Raw genomic sequence first — 16,346 nt, 5'->3', positions numbered from 1 at the left:
ATGAAACAAATGAACAGGGCTTCAGTTCACCAAGAAAAATCCTTTATTACCCATTTGGAATATTATGCTCTCGCACAAGTCAAATATACATAACGGGTCTGCTATCACTGGTATTTACAAAGCAGTCGTATTGAGCGAGGTGTTTGAGAGCCGGGGGGGGGGGGGGGTTGAACGTGGCTGACATGCATCACGCCGGTAAACCAGTTGAACTTGTTTGAGATCACCAGCACAAGATGCCCCAATAGCAACTTAAATCAGAATGTAAGTAACGAAAATACACAAGAATCTTAAGGATATTACATCGCTGAACTGCATCTCAGACAGAACCAACATGCCGGGTGTGTCACAGATGAGAAAAACAAATCCATCCAAACAGACCGTTAAATAATGTTAGAACTGCAAAATAGGCACATATGGTAAATGATACACAATTCTCGGAGTTAATTTTGTTCTTTTCACAAGATGAACAGACATGACAACCGTACAATCAAACATCATTTTCCGTGCAAATCAGAAAGTGTCCTCATTCGTAGCAAAATAAATTACCAAACACACCACAAAAGGATGATTAAGTATAGCTTTGTGAAAACTAAGATGACTAACGTCCGCTCGGTGTGCTGGATTGTGTCCCACATATGAAAAGCATGCAGAGGTGAAGCTCGACGCAACTAATCAGACCAACGTTGTAAAGAGATAAACATCAAGCACACCAAATAATATGATGTAGCCTGTTAAGAATAACGTGAGAAAGTACAAGCGCAAAGCAAGGAAACAAATCAATACCGATCAAAGAAAGCACGTCTTTACAAAAGGAAATTGAGCGAATGCACAGTGTCGCGTTGGAGAGGTGGTTTTTCAGAAGGAGTCTGAAAGCTGAGAGTGTCAGGTTGTGGTTGCGTTTCAATGCTATAGGTTCCCCCAAGTCTCTGGAGGAGGGAACTGTTCTAGACCGCCGCTCTCGCTGTGCTCCTCCTCCCCCATGGTGAAGGTTAATCTGTACTGCAGATGCACTTTCTCCTGAGGGACGGACACACACACACACACACTTATAGTTCAGTATTTACAGCATCTGTACTCGCGTGTTTAAAGACAAACTGATGGCGCGCCTTGAAAGCAGCCACTAAGCTACAGTGTGTAGAGCGGTACAACTGTCTGCTTACCCGGTTTGGGTTGGCCAGCAGCAGGATCTGTGTGACGGCAGCAGGGGGAAGGATTGGGTTGAAGGCCGGGAGCTCGGTCCCTGACGGGGGCTGAAGCTTCACCGCCATGGACTACAGTTGATAAATAAAAAAACAAGTCAAACATTTGAACTCGGCGGTGAATCACTTGCAAATGTCTTTTAAAAGTCGAGAGTTACACAGTCTCCCTGCTGACCTTCGGAGCCGTGGTCTGGAAGTTTATCTTGCAGACGGGGACGGGAGCGGACGACAACATGGAGATGATCACCACCAGCACATCCGGACGAGAAGGGGGCGAGTCGCTGGCAAAGTGAAAGAGAACCCGCAGACTGTGTCCGTCAAACACCGTCACAGGTAACAGACTACCTGGAGAGAGAGAGAGGGAAGAGTACATGATCCACGCTCACAGGCAGGGAGATGCTTTGAGCCGTCGGCGTTCAACCTACTGGGCTTAATGGATTCTAGCGGTACGAAAACATCAGTCAGTGTGACTTCTGCGGGCGGCGTCTCTGCGCGAGGCGGGGACGTGTCCAGCAACGTGGCCGCGGGGCCGGGCTGAGGGACGGCGAGCGGTGCGGCGTGTTCCGCGGCGAAGGTCGGTATGGGGCTCGGGGTGATGTTGCACCCAGATTTGCTCTGGAGGTCCCTCAGAGTGGGTTTGCACTGCTGCTTGTCCCTGAAAGCCAATGATTGAACAATTCATCCCAGTTTGCTTTACGGGTGAATGTATGATGTCATACCATTTCACCTCTGGGGGAGCATTTTGAGGCAGAATAAAAGCATGTAGCAGTCTGCTTCTCTGATCAGCGATGGAGAGTCAATGATTTAAAAACTAGACAGAAATCCAATAGTAGCTGCTATTGAACCGATCTTTAACCCACACAACACACACGCACGCACGCACGCAATGTGAGTCAGTTTGAGTGGCGTTCGTTAAATACCATTTGACCTGCAGGCCCTCTGGAGGCAGCGACTGCTGCATCAGCGTCTTTCCCAGCAGGTCCAGCTCGTCCAGGGCCGAGTTCCCAGGTGTGGAGCAGGACGAAAGGGGCTGAGAGTGGGAGGGGTCCGGACTCAGAAGGAGACTGGGTCCTGCTGGGATGTCTGCGTCTATGCTGTCAGAGGACTGGAAGTAGAAAGTATGAATGCCTGGATTATACCGGCGCTGTATCGAGGGCGATGACGCCTGTTGACATGATGGACAGATAAATAATACTAAACCTGGAAGGAGTCCCAGGCAGTGGAGTCCTCGGGCTGGGAGGGGGGATTGGTGTGTGTTCCTTCACTTAAACCTATGGGATGCACAAAGAGAGACGCTACTATTTATCTAAAACAAACACAATCAAAATCCTGCAAACGGCATCTTCACGTGTGTGTGTGTGTGGGGGGGGGGGGGGGGGGTGGGGGGGTTTACCAAGTGACATGAGCTCGTCATCCAGGAGACTGATCCCCATCTCCTGCAAAGGGATGTGGAGGCGGTCTGTTGGAGTGGGGAATTCTGGGAAGGACGGGGGAGACTGTGGGGACGTGTCCAATCCTGACAGATCGAGCAGCGCCGTTCCTCCGCCTGTGAGAAACGCATACACGCCACTTTATTGCAAACGGACAAATATAGATGCTATGAAATTAAAAATAGAAAATAAAGCGCAGCGGAAAACAAGTAGCAATGCTATTGAAAGTGTCCAACGGTGTCTTTAGTAGTCAGTCAGTCAGTCAGTGGGGGACTCGGGCTTAACTGACAATTCTACGACCGACCGGTGGACTCCTTCATGTCCGTCTTCTGAAGGCTTCACCCACCTGTGGTCCTGTTTAACGTGTTGTTGCCGTTCACCATCTCCCCCTTCACCTGCTGCTTGTACTGGTTGATGACTTGCGTCAGACTGTCGTTGGCCTGCAGGATCTCCGCTGTGGACAGACGGGAGAAAACGTTTTCTACATTGATTTTTACAGGGTTATGGTAACAGTCAGTTATGTCTCGGAACTTTTATATTTTTTGTATTGTTTCTTATTTACCTCCAGTACTACAGTGTTAGTGTTCACCTGACCGTGAGGTCACATCTGTGGAAGCCGTTATTGAAGGAAGGTGGGCCGAAAATTCGGACTAATACGCAACAAGGAAACATTCTTCAGCTGCAGCATGTTTTGGTTATTTTGGTCAGTTTAAATCAGTTCGATGTGATGAATTTGTTTATTTCGCCAGATTTGAACTTCTAGTAAATGCCGGTTTATTTTGAATAAGGTTTGGGATGTTGTTTATTACACTATAGTCAACCAAAGCAGCTAAGCTCAACCCTTCAACTCCAGTACGCCAGTCGAAAAGCCTTTGGACCACAACCAAGAAGGACAAAGACTTTATATAGTGAGAGTGTCAAATACGCGACTCTGAAAGATCACAGAGTTCAGTTCAGTTAATTAACGCGTGAATATTGAATGCAGCAGCAAATAAACAAGGAGCGACCGTTCTCCTTTTTTTTTCTTCGTGATGTTCAGTGACTGATGGATGCGAGTGATGCTCACCGAGAGCCTCGTCGTTGTCTTCCGTATCACTTGCCAGTCTGAACAGTGTGGGTCTCATCTTCTCACAGCGCTGGTACAGATCCTGGTCACACAAAACAATCCGTTATAACCCTTCCTACCAAAGTACACCAATGACTGAAGGGTTTGAGAAAAGAACGGTTTTGTACATAAATTACTTACAATAATAGAAAGTGCAAAGTAATTGATCTCAAGTTTGTTGTCTGGTTGATCACAACGTCACAGACGTCTAAATGTGTTAAAAAGCATCTCTCGGTTCACCTGGACGAGTTCAGCGTTGCTCTGGTTGTCGGCGGTGCCGTCGTAGTCCTGCAGAAGCTGAGTCAGCAGGGAGACGCTCTCATTCACCTCCTGAATGGCGTTCACCCGCTTGGACACCTTCTCCGCTCGCTTCTGATCCTGCAACGGACCAAAGGAGTTTCACAGAGGCCACAAATAGCGTCGCCATGTGAAGAAAAGATCATACACGAAGCAAGCTGCACTAACCAATAGAAAAACACAAAAACAGCCAGGTCAGGGAGATTAACCAGGAACGTCTAGGGCCTGTTTCTGTTACCCTGAAATCAGGACCCCTTTTTCCTCATCCCACTAATGTTCATTAAAGTAGTGATAGTTACCTCCTGGACCATTTCCTTGATGAGTTTGTTGGCGGCTTTTAGGTCGTCGGGGTGCGAGCTGTTCAACAGGCGAGACAACACCTGACAAAGCAGACAGAGTTCTCATGGTGAGAAGGGACTGAACAGGCTTCCTCGATGCCGGAGGAGAGCACAGTTTTAGCAGCAGGAGCGACCAAGGTCACTTTTAATGAAGTGTTCAAAAGCACATTTTCAAATAACTGCGATTATGAACAGACGATTCCTCACTTTTGACTTCTCCTCATCCTCAAAAATGGCATTCTTGGGTCTGGGTGGAGGAAGGTTCAGCAGCTTGTCAGGAGGCAGCTCTGGGTCTTGTTTAATAATACCTGATTTGCCAAAAAATAACAGCGTTAAATGCTTCCAACTATTAAAAATGAACTTTGCCCGAGACAGTTTGGTGCCTTCCCACAACTCTGGGAAGTTAGTTAGTAACTGAGGATATCTCACCTTGTTTCTTCAGCATCTGGTAGGCGTCTGAGATCTTGGCCTCATCAGGTAAACCCAAAGTCCAGCTAAAGATCAACTCCAAAACCTTCTTTTTAACCGGCTCTGGTGAGCGGGAACCCAAATACTGGAGGACAACAATAAGTGAGAACATGTGACACAACAGATGGGGGGGGGGGGGGAAACAAACAAGCAGCCAGAGAAACTCGTGGGGAGTTTTACCTTTGGGGAAACGACTTTGATAAGTTCGTTGAGAAAACGGAACTTGCCAACTTCACTGTGAAACCTTTTCCCGCAGTTTTTCATACACGTCTCCAGAACCTGGGCAATAATTACAATGCAAGAACTGAAAACAGATCCCACGTGCTCGCAAGGACTCCCACATCAAACCATGGATTGACATATTCAAACCAACACTCATCTCTCTGTTACATTAGATTACATTCCTGAGATACATTCGGGAACACGGACTCCTTTGAAAAGTTAAAATGCACTTTTTTTTTTTCTCATAGTAAAATGATCTTCAATATTGTTATTTTATAGCAGTGAAAACCATTAGGAAACGTACACACCCATTTCATTAGCAAGGTAGAACATTTGTACAGCCTTAGTGGATTAGGAAAAACTTGACAAAACAAAAACATTTCCACTAAAAAACACGTTGAAATCAGGCAGCTGATTGCGCCGAGCAGAACCTGGTTCACATTGTAACTCACCAGCAGGGCCTGCATGGCCTCACACTCCTGTGGAGACTGGATCTTGTGGGCCAGGAGCCTTGTGGCAAGCTGAGGACTGTAACAGAACACAAACAGAACCCAACGTCCAGAAAGTACACGTGAAGATATTGAATTAAACACTTGTCCATATGGACTGACGGTTTAGTTTTGTCAACGAGATGAATTTCCTCGATCTGAAATTCAACAGGGAATCCTGTTGATCCAGGATTTATCAAATAGAATCAGCATCAGCCATGTGGCCTCCTCTCACCCCTCCAAGTCATTGTTGAGCTGGTCACAGAAGGCGTGGATGCTGCTCCAGTCGGCGTCTCTGTTCAGTGGGTTTGTAGCTCGGTCTGGAAGGTTAGAAAAATGGGGCATCAGACAACGGAGGTGGCAGATGTTTCTATGGTCAGATGCCACTTTAGCAGGTCCACCGATTAATACGGTTTGTTCACACGCCTGTAGAACCGTACAGCTACAGATGCCGAGTCCAAAACACTTTAGCCAAGCACACAAGAAGGTCCAAGATGTCCTAGTGACACCATGACGTTGACTTAATTAAGCCCAGCATGCCACCTTGCAGAGGAAGACGCGGTGAACGTGCTACCAGGGGATCGCGTGAGCTAGCTTGCTGTCCGTATTCGCACTGTGTCATTGTCTTTCTCGAACTTTCTTACGAAGCCACAGCTTTTCCTTAATCAGGATCTGACCCCCGTGTCTTCGGGTGCCCCCCTCGAGATATTATCGCAAAATAACGCGTTGAGCAATCGAGCCGCAGCGCTAAATCTCCGTGCGGCTGTGAGTTAAACGGTGTGTTGACAGTTAGCAGCGGCTCCGGAGCTAGCTTAGCATCCTGGACGTGGCGACAGGGTTCGAGTCCCCTCCGCTGGGACCCGCGCGGCTTCGCCGGGCTGTCATCTCGTCTGCGACGGCACTCGGACTATGACGCGTGAGGGTCCCTCACTCCGGACTATATCTGCTCGCTGCGACATCTTTAAAACACTCACTGATACGAGACTCCAAACTCTCCGCGTCGGGCGGCGCAGCCATCACTGCGAGATTTATGCGCTGCGTCGGTCTCGCGAGGGACGCGCGTCCACGTAGAGGCAGAGGGGACGTAGAAGTAGAGCGCATAGAAGAGACACCCGCAGGCGGTGCCCGTGGGGTGCGTGGCGGCTCAGAGCGACCTGCGGGGGGGCCGCTGGTCGTTCCTCATCAAACGCACCAGTTGTTCCTCCTCACGGCCGGAACCAGCAACAGTGAAAAGCCAACAACGCCCCCAAGACAAGGCGGGCACACACTGCTTGATAGTGTTTAACAAGTGGAAAGACAGACGGGCACACACATAGATTAACAGGCAGAAAGACAGGTTTGAGAATAGATTTCAAAGATATGTAGAAATATATATAGTACCCAAGGTTTTAACACATATTTGTTTCATTGGGTGGTGATATTTTGATTGTAATGTGCCAAGTCAACACCAATGACCAAGTTTGCGTTTTCCGTTCTATCTAACTAGTTTCTATGATCAGAGAGTCACGCGAACGGACAGTCACATGACCGAGTAAAATTCTTTCAAAATCAAAGTATTCCATTTTGGACACTTAAGATTTGGATATAAACGGACATTTTACTGACGTTTCTTTCGTAATCGTTCTGAAAATGACAAGTGGACCTGAAATATATATATTCATTGATCATCAATATCTTTGGTTATTTACACATTTCTTTGCAGCAGTTGCAGTTATGCATTCATTTCCTTTTTATTCTTATTTATTAAATATTTTTCCTGGGAGAGAAAAGAAAGAAGGAGAAATCCACTTGTAGGCAGAGGCCTCCCTGTCCTAATTCTAGATGCAGCAGCTCTGTATCTCCCCCTGGCGACAGCTATTGTGCGTTTCACTGAATGTGGAGCACAACAACGCCGTTACTACGGCATGTAACGGGATTTGATTTTTTTATAAGTGAACTGTTTTCATTTAAATCGGCCTTGTTTTAGGCGACAGTCATCCACATTCAGAATCTCCTTTCGCGTTGACTGGTGGAAAGTGACGTTGTTGTGAGCGAGCCACGGCGAACGTCGCTTCCTTGGTGTTTACTTGACAAGGTAACCGCAACAAAAAAAAACAGAAAGTCAACCCTCCTTCCTGTGTGCTGCTGCTTCACCAACCCGGTTTGGGCGGGTGGGGGTTCCTGCAAGAAGTACTTTGCACGTAGATGCTCGTTTCCTGTCCCAGAAGCCCAACCTGCTCCGCTGTCTTCGAACCCCTCTCACTTCCAAAGTGCGATGTTCATCCTGCCCGCGTGTCCCATCTCACGCAACCGATGGCATCGCCGAGGGACGTGCGGGACTGGTGCCGCGCCGCATGCGCCACTTACCCCAACGTGGAAATCAAGAACATGTCGACGTCATTCAGAGATGGGCTTGCATTTTGCGCCATCATCCACAGACACCGACCTGACCTGATGTGAGTAGAGCGGTGGTTGCATGGGGTGTATTGCTGGTAGACACCGGTCTGCTCTGTGGGTGCGCTGCATGTTTAGGACACATTTATATGTGGGGCAGATTGACTAACGTGCTGTGTAATCTGGAGCAGAGCAGGACCTGCACACCGTCTAATCTGCTCTCCCATGCTTAATCTCTGTCTGCCTCTCTTCTTCTTGACCAGTTTAAAGGGATTAGTTGGTTTGTTTCTACCTTTTTTCTTTAGATAAAATGATTGAACTTGAATCATCCCATTGATTCAGTGAACTTTGCTTGCTTCTTTATGTCTGTGGTTATCAACCATTCACCAACAGGCCTCTGTTTTGTTTGTTTGTCCTTTACTGTTGACACTTAATCAATGTACAATCTTCCTCACCTTGCTCCAGAGATTTCAGCTCCCTCTGCAAGGATAATGTTTATCAAAATAACAAGATGGTGAGTCATTTACACCTGTGCCTCTCACCTCCGTTGCTCACAAAAAGTACTTCATCGTCTGCTTCCAGTCTGACGCTTTCTCTCTGTGTTCACTCTTCGCCGGCTTCCATCAGGCATTTGAGATTGCCGAGAGGAGGCTGGGGATCCCCGCGCTGCTGGACCCCGGGGCCATGGTATCTACCAAGGAGCCCGATTGTCTCAGCGTCATCACCTACCTGTCCCGGTTCTACTGCTTCTTCAACAGGAAGTCTCAGGGTGGGCTGAGTACAATGCCGCCGCTCCGTTGCGTAACTGTCTGTCGGATGCTTTTAGTCGTAGCCACTTGCAGAGAATCAGTGCACGCTGCGGTTTATAGTCCTTCTCACAGGAACATTATCGTTCTCGTCTTCGCCTGCTTTATCACGACGCTTCACATCCTGAGTTGAATGTTGCCTCCTCATCTCCACCGATTAGATTTTTCTCTCAATGCTCTCGTTTGCGTGTCTCCTCTTGACTTTGCAGCCGGTCGGGCCGGTGCGAGGTCATCACACGCAAAGAGTAAAACCTCCGATGCTCTGAAACGCCTCATGGTAAATATAGTGTAATGCTTTACCTCATCTCAGCCGCTGGGCTTTTGTGTCTCACTCGCTGGTTTCTCTTCTTCTTTCAGAGCCAGACTGATCTGGAAACCAGTAGAGAGGTTCGATTATCCAACACGAGGCCGGGGACCGTGTGCCATGTCTGTTTCAAGCCTGTCCACCTCATACAGAGGCATTTGACCGACGGGAAGGTCTTCCATCGCAGCTGTTTCAGGTAACAGCACAGTTCACATGGTAACATCCGTCCTTTTGGGTCTGCTGTCTTCTGCCAGTGTCTGGATCCAGTTTATCCAGAGTGTGTCAATCCGGTTGGAGTCGGGGGCAGTTGACACTTGACAGAATGTGTCTCAAGTGACCACCGTGGTCATATTGAACATCCCTACTGGTGTAAAGCTGAAGGAAACTACATCTGTACTTGGGCCATGCAGCGTATCGGGTTGTTTTTCTGGGGGCGGGCTCAACTGTCAAAGAATTTTCTCATTATATAATAATAATAATTATTCTAATATACTGTATGTATATTACTTGAACATCAATGCCGGTAAATTCATAGGATCCCCTTTTTTCCCGTAGATGTACGTGAAGAGCGCTTTCACAGCGGGACCTTTCCCATTTGTCTTGCAGGTGCAGCGCGTGCCGTAGCGCTCTCCTCCCCGAGGGAAGTGGCGCCGGCTCGTCGAGCTGCACTCACCACGTGACCACTGACGGTCGGCCCAACTGTACGTTTCAGGCAGGTTATTTCTCTCTGGCAGGATTGGCCATCTCCAGAGTCCCCGACTACCAAGAGACACAGGACGCTTGTAAGAAGACAGAGGAGAGAGAAAGCAAGGAGAGGAGCGGAGAGCTGAAAGACAGAGACTCAGCTCATCACATCTTGAAGCCGCCGTCTCCTCGTCTTCCTCCGTCCAGAGTTAAAGACGGGACCGTCAAAAGAGCTGAACCTGTGTCCGCTCCCGCAGAAGGTAAGATACAGCGGGAGGGGACAGAGACTCGTGGGACCTCTGAGCTTTCTTCGCCGTGTGCACGAGTGACAGAAGGAAGCAGTCGGCCGGTTGCAGCACCCAGGAGAATGTTGGACTCTTCTGGAGTCCCGGTTCCTGCACCGAGGACCAGAGCGGCCCAGCCCGAGGTCAGCTCCCCCTCTGCAGGTGAAAGGCCCCGTCTTCTTTTGACCGCAGCTGATACGTTTTTCTGTACATGTTTGCATGTCGACGTGCTCTTTTCTTTTGTGACGCTTTGTTTTTTTGTCTTTGTTTTTCCACGCAGGACATTCATCCAATAAACAGATATGTTCATCCAGATCATCCCTGTAAGTGTACTTTATTATGGAGGGGATTTCTCTTGATTATGCTAGATTTTTAGTTAGGAATTTAGAGATGTTGAAAAGAAATCCCATTAAATATCTTAATCTAATAAAAGGCAATGTTTAAAACATACTGTATGTAGTTGGGAACATTTGAACTATCGCGTAAAAGATTCAAGAGCACACCCCCTGTGTATTTAAATTCTTATGCTTCCCTTTTCTGGAAAGCCGACCAATTTTAAAATAAAAACAAAAAAAAACAATATTTACATAAATGTACATGAAATAAAAATAAGGCAGAAATGAGGTAAGGGGAAATGTGCAAAACTGAGCAGGTTGTAAAATAAATGTAATTAAATTCAATGTTTAATATAAATTAACAGTAAGTGAAATCCTAACAAGCTAAAGTGCAGACCAGTTGTGGATTAGGTTATAGAGTCCTCTCAGCTGCTGATGGCTCTAATGGCAGTGGGGAAAAAAATAGTTTTTCAGTCTGGTGGTCCTGCATTTGACACTTCTGTACCTCCTGCCTGAGGGTAGAAGCTTGAACAGTCCATGTTGGGGTGGGTGGGGTCTTTGAGAATGGAGGCAGCTCTCCTGTGCACCCTGCGGTGGTAGATGCTCTGCAGAGAGGGCAGTGGGGTCTTGATGATCTTTTCTGCTGTCCTCACCACTCTCTGCAGGAGTTTGCGGTCCATGGTAGATTACATTACATTACATGTCATTTAGCTGACGCTTTTATCCAAAGTGACTTACAAAAAATGCATTCAACCATAGGGGTACAAACTCAGAAGAACAAGAAAGAAGAAAGTGCAATTTCCTCAAATAAGCCAATTTACAATTTGCTATAGATGAGTGGCGTTATAGATGTGCTGCCGTACCACACAGTGATGCTTTAGGAGCTTTATTAAACAATGGGATTTGATTTATCATAATAATGATTACTGATTTCCTCAGAAGTTCCCCTTAAAACCCCTCTTGTCTTTCCCCTAGTAACACCAACCCAACGACAGGTAGCCCTAAAGTGCGAACCAACCATCCGTGGATGAATATCATCCACCCCGGACCCTGGACACAACTGCCTCCCGCTCCTCCCCCAGTACCTGCTCCTCGATCCAAATCCGTCTCCAGCGCGCGGAGGTCCTGGAACAGGCCCAGGGAGCCTCCTCCCAATCCATTTGGGGAAGAGGAGGACAGCCAGAATGACGGCACGAGACCTGAGCCTGCCGACCAAACAGAGCCCTCAATTAATGCTATTAAATCAACACCTGATGATGATGATGATGTGGGGACTTCAAGCGAAGGAACTAAAACAACCAGAAACACAAAGGGTTCCCCCGTGGATGTGACCGAAGCTGCAGAACAAACACAAAGTCCCGTTTTACCCAAGAGTCTGTCTGTGCCGGCTATCGCACCGGCCCGCCCTCAAAGCTCCCTTTTGCATTCTGACTCGAAGGAGTCCGACCAGGTTGCGTCAACTCAAAGAAAGGTATGGAAAGAGATAACGGTTAATAATGAAGTTTATATGAACATTTTCTTTTGCAGTCCCATACAAAATACTTCAGGACAAACATGTTTTTTTTTATTTTCAGCTGGGGTGCAAAGAGAACCCTTTTGATCGATGCGATGCGATGCCCAAATCAAAGACAGTTCAGGCCCTCTCCTCTACACGGGCCCCCGCCCCCGGACACGGCTTCCCGCTCATCAAGAGGAAGGTACAATGAACTCCAGAGACAGGTCATATTAACAAAACTCAATGAATGCTTATACTTTTTCATATGATTGATGTTCTAAACACACATTGCCGCACAAAGGTTTCCTTCCATCATATCCAACCTAATTGGGTGATTGGATGCAAACAAGCACTTGGTTTTGCAGACATTTTGCATAAAGTGTGAGATATTTCTGTGACTTGTATGTTGATGAACAGGTGCAGTCTGACCAGAATGTGTCCACCAAAGACCTGCAGGCGCAGATGAGAGAGCTGGAGAAACATCTGGAGGCATTGGAACATAGAGGAGTTGAACTGGAGAGGAATCTGAGAGGCTGCAAGGACGGTTCGGCAGACTGTCACTAGTTCAACTCAAATCATTGACCGGCTGGCGCCGCATCACCGTATTTGTGGATGTAGTGTATAAATAAGAACTATGTAATAGCCGTTCGCTAATATGTTAGTTCCAATTACCTGTTATTTTTCTTTTAGATGAAGAAGAGGAACAAATGCTGATGGCCTGGTTCTCTCTGGTCCACGAGAGACACGTTCTGATGTGCAGAGACACAGAGCTGGTTCACCTGTAAGTAGACGAGACCAGGACAAGTATATATGTATACAGTGTGTGCCAGTATTGGTCACACACATTGAAGTCCGCTCTGCATCCAAAATGTTACTTGAGTGTTGTGACCGGGAGGTTTCGTCTACGTTTTTGTCTACTTTGTGTCTCGTGCCTTTTCTCAGGACAAAGCAGCAGCAGCTGGAGGAGAAACAGGCAGATGTGGAGTATGAGCTCAGATGTGTGCTAAATAAACCCGGTCAGTATGATGCTATCTGTGTTACATTGTTACTTTTTTTATCCAACATGTCTTACAATAATCACAATTACTTTTCTTGAAAACACTCTGTCAGGCTCCCATCCTTTGAACTGTGAGATTGACCTTCTAACCTCAACTGCCTTTTTGTGAAGGCAAACAAGAAATACATCCTAAACCTCACTAGGTTTACATTCCTGAATGTGGTTAACGGGATGCGGTTAATGAAACGTGTCGTGCTGCTTTGCTGTTTCGTTAAATGTTACACGCCATCGTCTTCACCATTCAGTGAGCGACCGGAGTCCGGAGGACAGCGCTCGAGAGCAGCAGCTGATGGACGAGCTGGTCGCCATCATCGAACGGAGGAACCAGATCGTCAGCAGCTTGGATCAGGAGAGGCAGAGGTGGGCAGAAGAGAAATATATATATATATTATTATACCTCAGCCTTTCTCAAATACTTGAAAATGACTTTGGTTTGTTTAATTAGGGAAAGAGAAGAAGATATGCTTTTGGAAGACATGATGAAAAACAAAGGTGAAAGAAAATGTTTGGATCAAAAAGTCCACATTTAAAAGTATATATTTTATACTGTTATGTGACTTCTCCTGTCTAACTCTTACTCCCCTCTCTGCTTGTGGAGAAGGCAAAGTAAATTTAAACACGTAATGCTCATAAAGCTTTACGGCTTCAAAAACAAGTTTTCATAGCACTGATTCTTGTTCTCCCGACCCTAACCGTGATTTCTCCCCACAGAGATTCAGAAAGAAGAACTTAAAGAGCTGAAAAAGTCAAAAGTCAAATTCAAGCCTGCAAAAATGTTCAAGATGTTGAACCATAAAGCTGAGAGCAAGAAAGACTCTGTGGACAAAAAGAGCTGAAGTACTAACCTGATTACAGAAAACAAACTTGTACTTTGAGATAATAAAGATGCAAAGATCTCAATGCATGTAATATTAAGTCTCCCTAGTGAAGTTCAATATTCTCAGTAAATGTTTTGGTGTTGCCAATGTACATTTTATCTTCCATGTGGTTTTGCTCACTGTTCTCACAATATTTATTTTATGTTACATACTTTTTTTAAAGGAATTTTATGAAATGGATATGGATTTTGGAAATAAATATTTACAAGAGGCCAACTTCTTTTATGTTCATTTTTAATTTCCCTTTATGATTTGTGTAAAAAGCAAAACAAGGCTTCTGTTCTAACATAAACATGAAGTAAAGACTGACATATTCCCAATACGTAAGAACTCAGCACATGTGTGTGCCTCTGTCTTGTTGACACTAAATGCGGCTTTCACCATAATCGTTTTATTTAAAATATTATTAGACCAAAGCAAGCTCGAGCGTTTTCTTTAAATACTTTTTGGAAAACGAGAGCAAGCGGAACAAGAAAAGCCTTCCTCTGGAGCACCCGGAATGCTGCCCAGCGGACCGAGTTACCGGAAGTTAAACCTCCTCGACGTTCATGTGGGTCCGTGTTGACAACGGAAAGTGTCTCTGAACCTTTTGATTAGTTATTCCCTGAGAGCGTTTGAAAACTTCAACATTAAACATGTCCGACAACGAAGACAAGTGAGTGGCAACACGCAGCGTTCACCTGATACACGGAGCTGCGTGTTCACCGGATCACTACCCAACGCGTGCTAACGTTAGCTAACTGACGTCTAGCATCATTCAGCACCGCTGCCTAGGATTGTTATGGATGCTGTGATAATTGTTTTGATGTCATTTCTGTAGCTTCGACGACGGAGACTTTGAAGATGCCGAAGAAGACGATGGAATGGATGACCTGGAAAACGCCGGAGATGTGAGTTTGGCGTTTAATTAAATGACCACTGGCTGTTTTAACGAGCATTTAGCTCGTGTGTAATTCATCAAACCATTTGCAATTGTCTCTACACAAGTTCCCCCGCTGACTCTGTGATGATATCGTTGTGTTTTAATAGTCCAAACCCGTGTGACTTGCTCTGGTGTGCAGGAGGACCGGGAGAACGTGCAGATCCTCCCCGCAGGAGAAGGGCAGCAGGCCAACCTGAAGAGGATCACGACGCCCTACATGACCAAATACGAGCGGGCCAGAGTGCTGGGCACGCGAGCGCTGCAGATCGCGTGAGTAATTGTATGCAGGTGATGTGACGACAAGGTCCTGGGTTCAAATCCGGCCAGTCACCTCGAACCTTTTATCCACCACACTTTTTAGTGTTTCATGTCCACATATCGTAAAAGGTCAAAGGTGGGTTTTTTTTGTTGCCAGGACCACATCACTGTCATTAGTTGATTTCTACCACGGCTTTTTTTTTCTGCATAAAAGCATAATTGTTTATTCCTATGCAGGAATTTGTCATGTACTGTTTTGAAATATGAGCCACTGTACAACCGAGTGAGTTAAATGATTACGGCGTGGCCCGGTTGTGCATTTCAGAAACATTTTGCTGCTTTACGTCTCGACAGCGATTTTATCCTCCTTTTGAGGCACATGGTGGGCTGTCAGTGTTGTTGATTTATCAACTTTCTGGCTAAATTTAATAGGGATTGGACCTTCATCTGAAGAGAGTTTGCAACCTTGTGCTGGGTTTTCAGTTGGATTCATTAACATTTTTGAGCATACAATTCAAAGGGCTATTTTGAATTGCCTGTTTGTCAGCATTTACTCTACCTGTCTATCTTCTTCCAACAGCATGTGCGCTCCAGTCATGGTGGAGCTGGAGGGAGAAACCGACCCCTTGCAAATAGCTATGAAAGAGCTCAAGTAGGTGCTAATTGTATAGCTTGAATCATAAGTAATGCTTTGTAAGATTATACATCGTGCCTGCACACATAGTTTCCTTCTTTCATTATTTAGAGAGTAGATTGATGTTCTTTGATGTAAACTTCTCTGTAGTGTCCATTCTCTCACCGTGAATATTTTCCGACCTCGTCCAACAGGAGCAGAAAGATCCCGATCATCATCCGCAGGTACCTTCCTGATGGGAGTTATGAGGACTGGGGCTGCGACGAGCTCATCATAACTGATTAAACCGCTCATCCGGTCTGCACTGATGAATCAATATATAATAATTCACACCCATCGTATCAGGTCGGTTAGCCACAAAAACCCAGAAGATTCCCCGGGCTGATCCAAGCACCCCCCACCTGTTAATGCCTCAGTTTTATGCACAGACACCCTTGCTTCAGGTGACTGTGGGTGAAATATGAATAAAGCAAGTGTGCTAAAGTGACACTGAAAGACTAATTAAACAGAGAGACTCTGGCAGGGTTCGGATCGAATAATCTGACTGCTTTTCAGCCCCATTGGGTCGTTTGTCACACGACTCCTGATACATTAACAGTTCTTCTTTGACAGTTGCAACAAAGAGCCACAAGGGGGAAATGTAACATCAGTCATTTACTTTGTTTTACAAAATATACTTGTCTTGTAATTATTTTATGTTTTTGTTCTGATGGAGGGAGGTGATCGTGTACAAAAACTGTTTTATTGTTAATAAACTCTTTTGTATAAA

At 46.1% G+C, this 16,346-nt stretch overlaps 3 protein-coding genes across 4 annotated transcripts; 2 read left to right on the top strand and 1 right to left on the bottom strand.

The window, feature by feature from the left end:
* Nucleotides 1-25: 25 nt before the first annotated feature.
* LOC120828122 (ADP-ribosylation factor-binding protein GGA1) lies at nucleotides 26-8,591 on the bottom strand. 2 transcript variants are annotated; one of them, XM_078084635.1, is made up of 17 exons: nucleotides 8,463-8,591; nucleotides 5,783-5,867; nucleotides 5,512-5,587; nucleotides 5,018-5,116; nucleotides 4,799-4,922; nucleotides 4,577-4,677; nucleotides 4,331-4,411; nucleotides 3,975-4,112; nucleotides 3,696-3,777; nucleotides 2,976-3,083; nucleotides 2,593-2,745; nucleotides 2,400-2,470; nucleotides 2,120-2,304; nucleotides 1,625-1,854; nucleotides 1,375-1,544; nucleotides 1,161-1,271; nucleotides 26-1,017 (listed from the first exon to the last, which is right to left on the bottom strand). In XM_078084635.1, the coding sequence occupies exons 3-17, from the start codon at nucleotides 5,524-5,526 to the stop codon at nucleotides 907-909; spliced, it is 1,779 nt and encodes a 592-aa protein (XP_077940761.1). In that variant the 5' UTR covers nucleotides 5,527-5,587; nucleotides 5,783-5,867; nucleotides 8,463-8,591; the 3' UTR covers nucleotides 26-906. The 2 variants fall into 2 exon arrangements, with proteins under 2 accessions (XP_077940761.1, XP_040047419.1); XM_040191485.2 differs by lacking the exon at nucleotides 8,463-8,591 and adding an exon at nucleotides 6,522-7,276.
* Nucleotides 7,404-13,979, top strand: LOC120828123 (MICAL-like protein 1). Its single transcript, XM_040191487.2, has 15 exons — nucleotides 7,404-7,982; nucleotides 8,386-8,434; nucleotides 8,548-8,689; nucleotides 8,936-9,003; nucleotides 9,084-9,226; nucleotides 9,637-10,160; nucleotides 10,279-10,321; nucleotides 11,309-11,804; nucleotides 11,908-12,030; nucleotides 12,246-12,372; nucleotides 12,519-12,609; nucleotides 12,771-12,844; nucleotides 13,131-13,245; nucleotides 13,331-13,377; nucleotides 13,597-13,979. The coding sequence occupies exons 1-15, from the start codon at nucleotides 7,732-7,734 to the stop codon at nucleotides 13,719-13,721; spliced, it is 2,418 nt and encodes an 805-aa protein (XP_040047421.2). The 5' UTR covers nucleotides 7,404-7,731; the 3' UTR covers nucleotides 13,722-13,979.
* Nucleotides 13,980-14,058: 79 nt separating this feature from the next.
* On the top strand, nucleotides 14,059-16,346 carry polr2f (RNA polymerase II, I and III subunit F). The gene is made up of 5 exons (XM_040191509.2): nucleotides 14,059-14,418; nucleotides 14,584-14,653; nucleotides 14,825-14,955; nucleotides 15,524-15,595; nucleotides 15,772-16,346. The coding sequence occupies exons 1-5, from the start codon at nucleotides 14,399-14,401 to the stop codon at nucleotides 15,860-15,862; spliced, it is 384 nt and encodes a 127-aa protein (XP_040047443.2). The 5' UTR covers nucleotides 14,059-14,398; the 3' UTR covers nucleotides 15,863-16,346.

This window comes from Gasterosteus aculeatus, chromosome 11 (genome assembly GCF_964276395.1).
Source record: "Gasterosteus aculeatus chromosome 11, fGasAcu3.hap1.1, whole genome shotgun sequence".
In the NCBI taxonomy this organism is placed as follows: domain Eukaryota; kingdom Metazoa; phylum Chordata; class Actinopteri; order Perciformes; family Gasterosteidae; genus Gasterosteus; species Gasterosteus aculeatus.
The sequence above is the reverse complement of the archived record's forward strand: the minus strand, read 5'-3'. Positions and strand labels throughout refer to the sequence as shown.

Excerpts from the sequence above, each read along its gene's own strand:
- LOC120828122 (XM_040191485.2), bottom strand. The coding sequence starts at position 6,648 with ATGCGCTCTACTTCTACGTCCCCTCTGCCTCTACGTGGACGCGCGTCC. Across the intron at positions 5,868-6,521 it reads GAGTTTGGAGTCTCGTATCA|ACCGAGCTACAAACCCACTG; the intron begins GTGAGTGTTTTA and ends CTAACCTTCCAG. Across the intron at positions 4,923-5,017 it reads TCAAAGTCGTTTCCCCAAAG|TATTTGGGTTCCCGCTCACC; the intron begins GTAAAACTCCCC and ends GTTGTCCTCCAG.
- LOC120828123 (XM_040191487.2), top strand. The coding sequence starts at position 7,732 with ATGCTCGTTTCCTGTCCCAGAAGCCCAACCTGCTCCGCTGTCTTCGAA. Across the intron at positions 9,227-9,636 it reads TTCCATCGCAGCTGTTTCAG|GTGCAGCGCGTGCCGTAGCG; the intron begins GTAACAGCACAG and ends TTTGTCTTGCAG. Across the intron at positions 11,805-11,907 it reads TTGCGTCAACTCAAAGAAAG|CTGGGGTGCAAAGAGAACCC; the intron begins GTATGGAAAGAG and ends TTTTATTTTCAG.
- polr2f (XM_040191509.2), top strand. The coding sequence starts at position 14,399 with ATGTCCGACAACGAAGACAA. Across the intron at positions 14,419-14,583 it reads ATGTCCGACAACGAAGACAA|CTTCGACGACGGAGACTTTG; the intron begins GTGAGTGGCAAC and ends TCATTTCTGTAG. Across the intron at positions 15,596-15,771 it reads ATAGCTATGAAAGAGCTCAA|GAGCAGAAAGATCCCGATCA; the intron begins GTAGGTGCTAAT and ends CTCGTCCAACAG.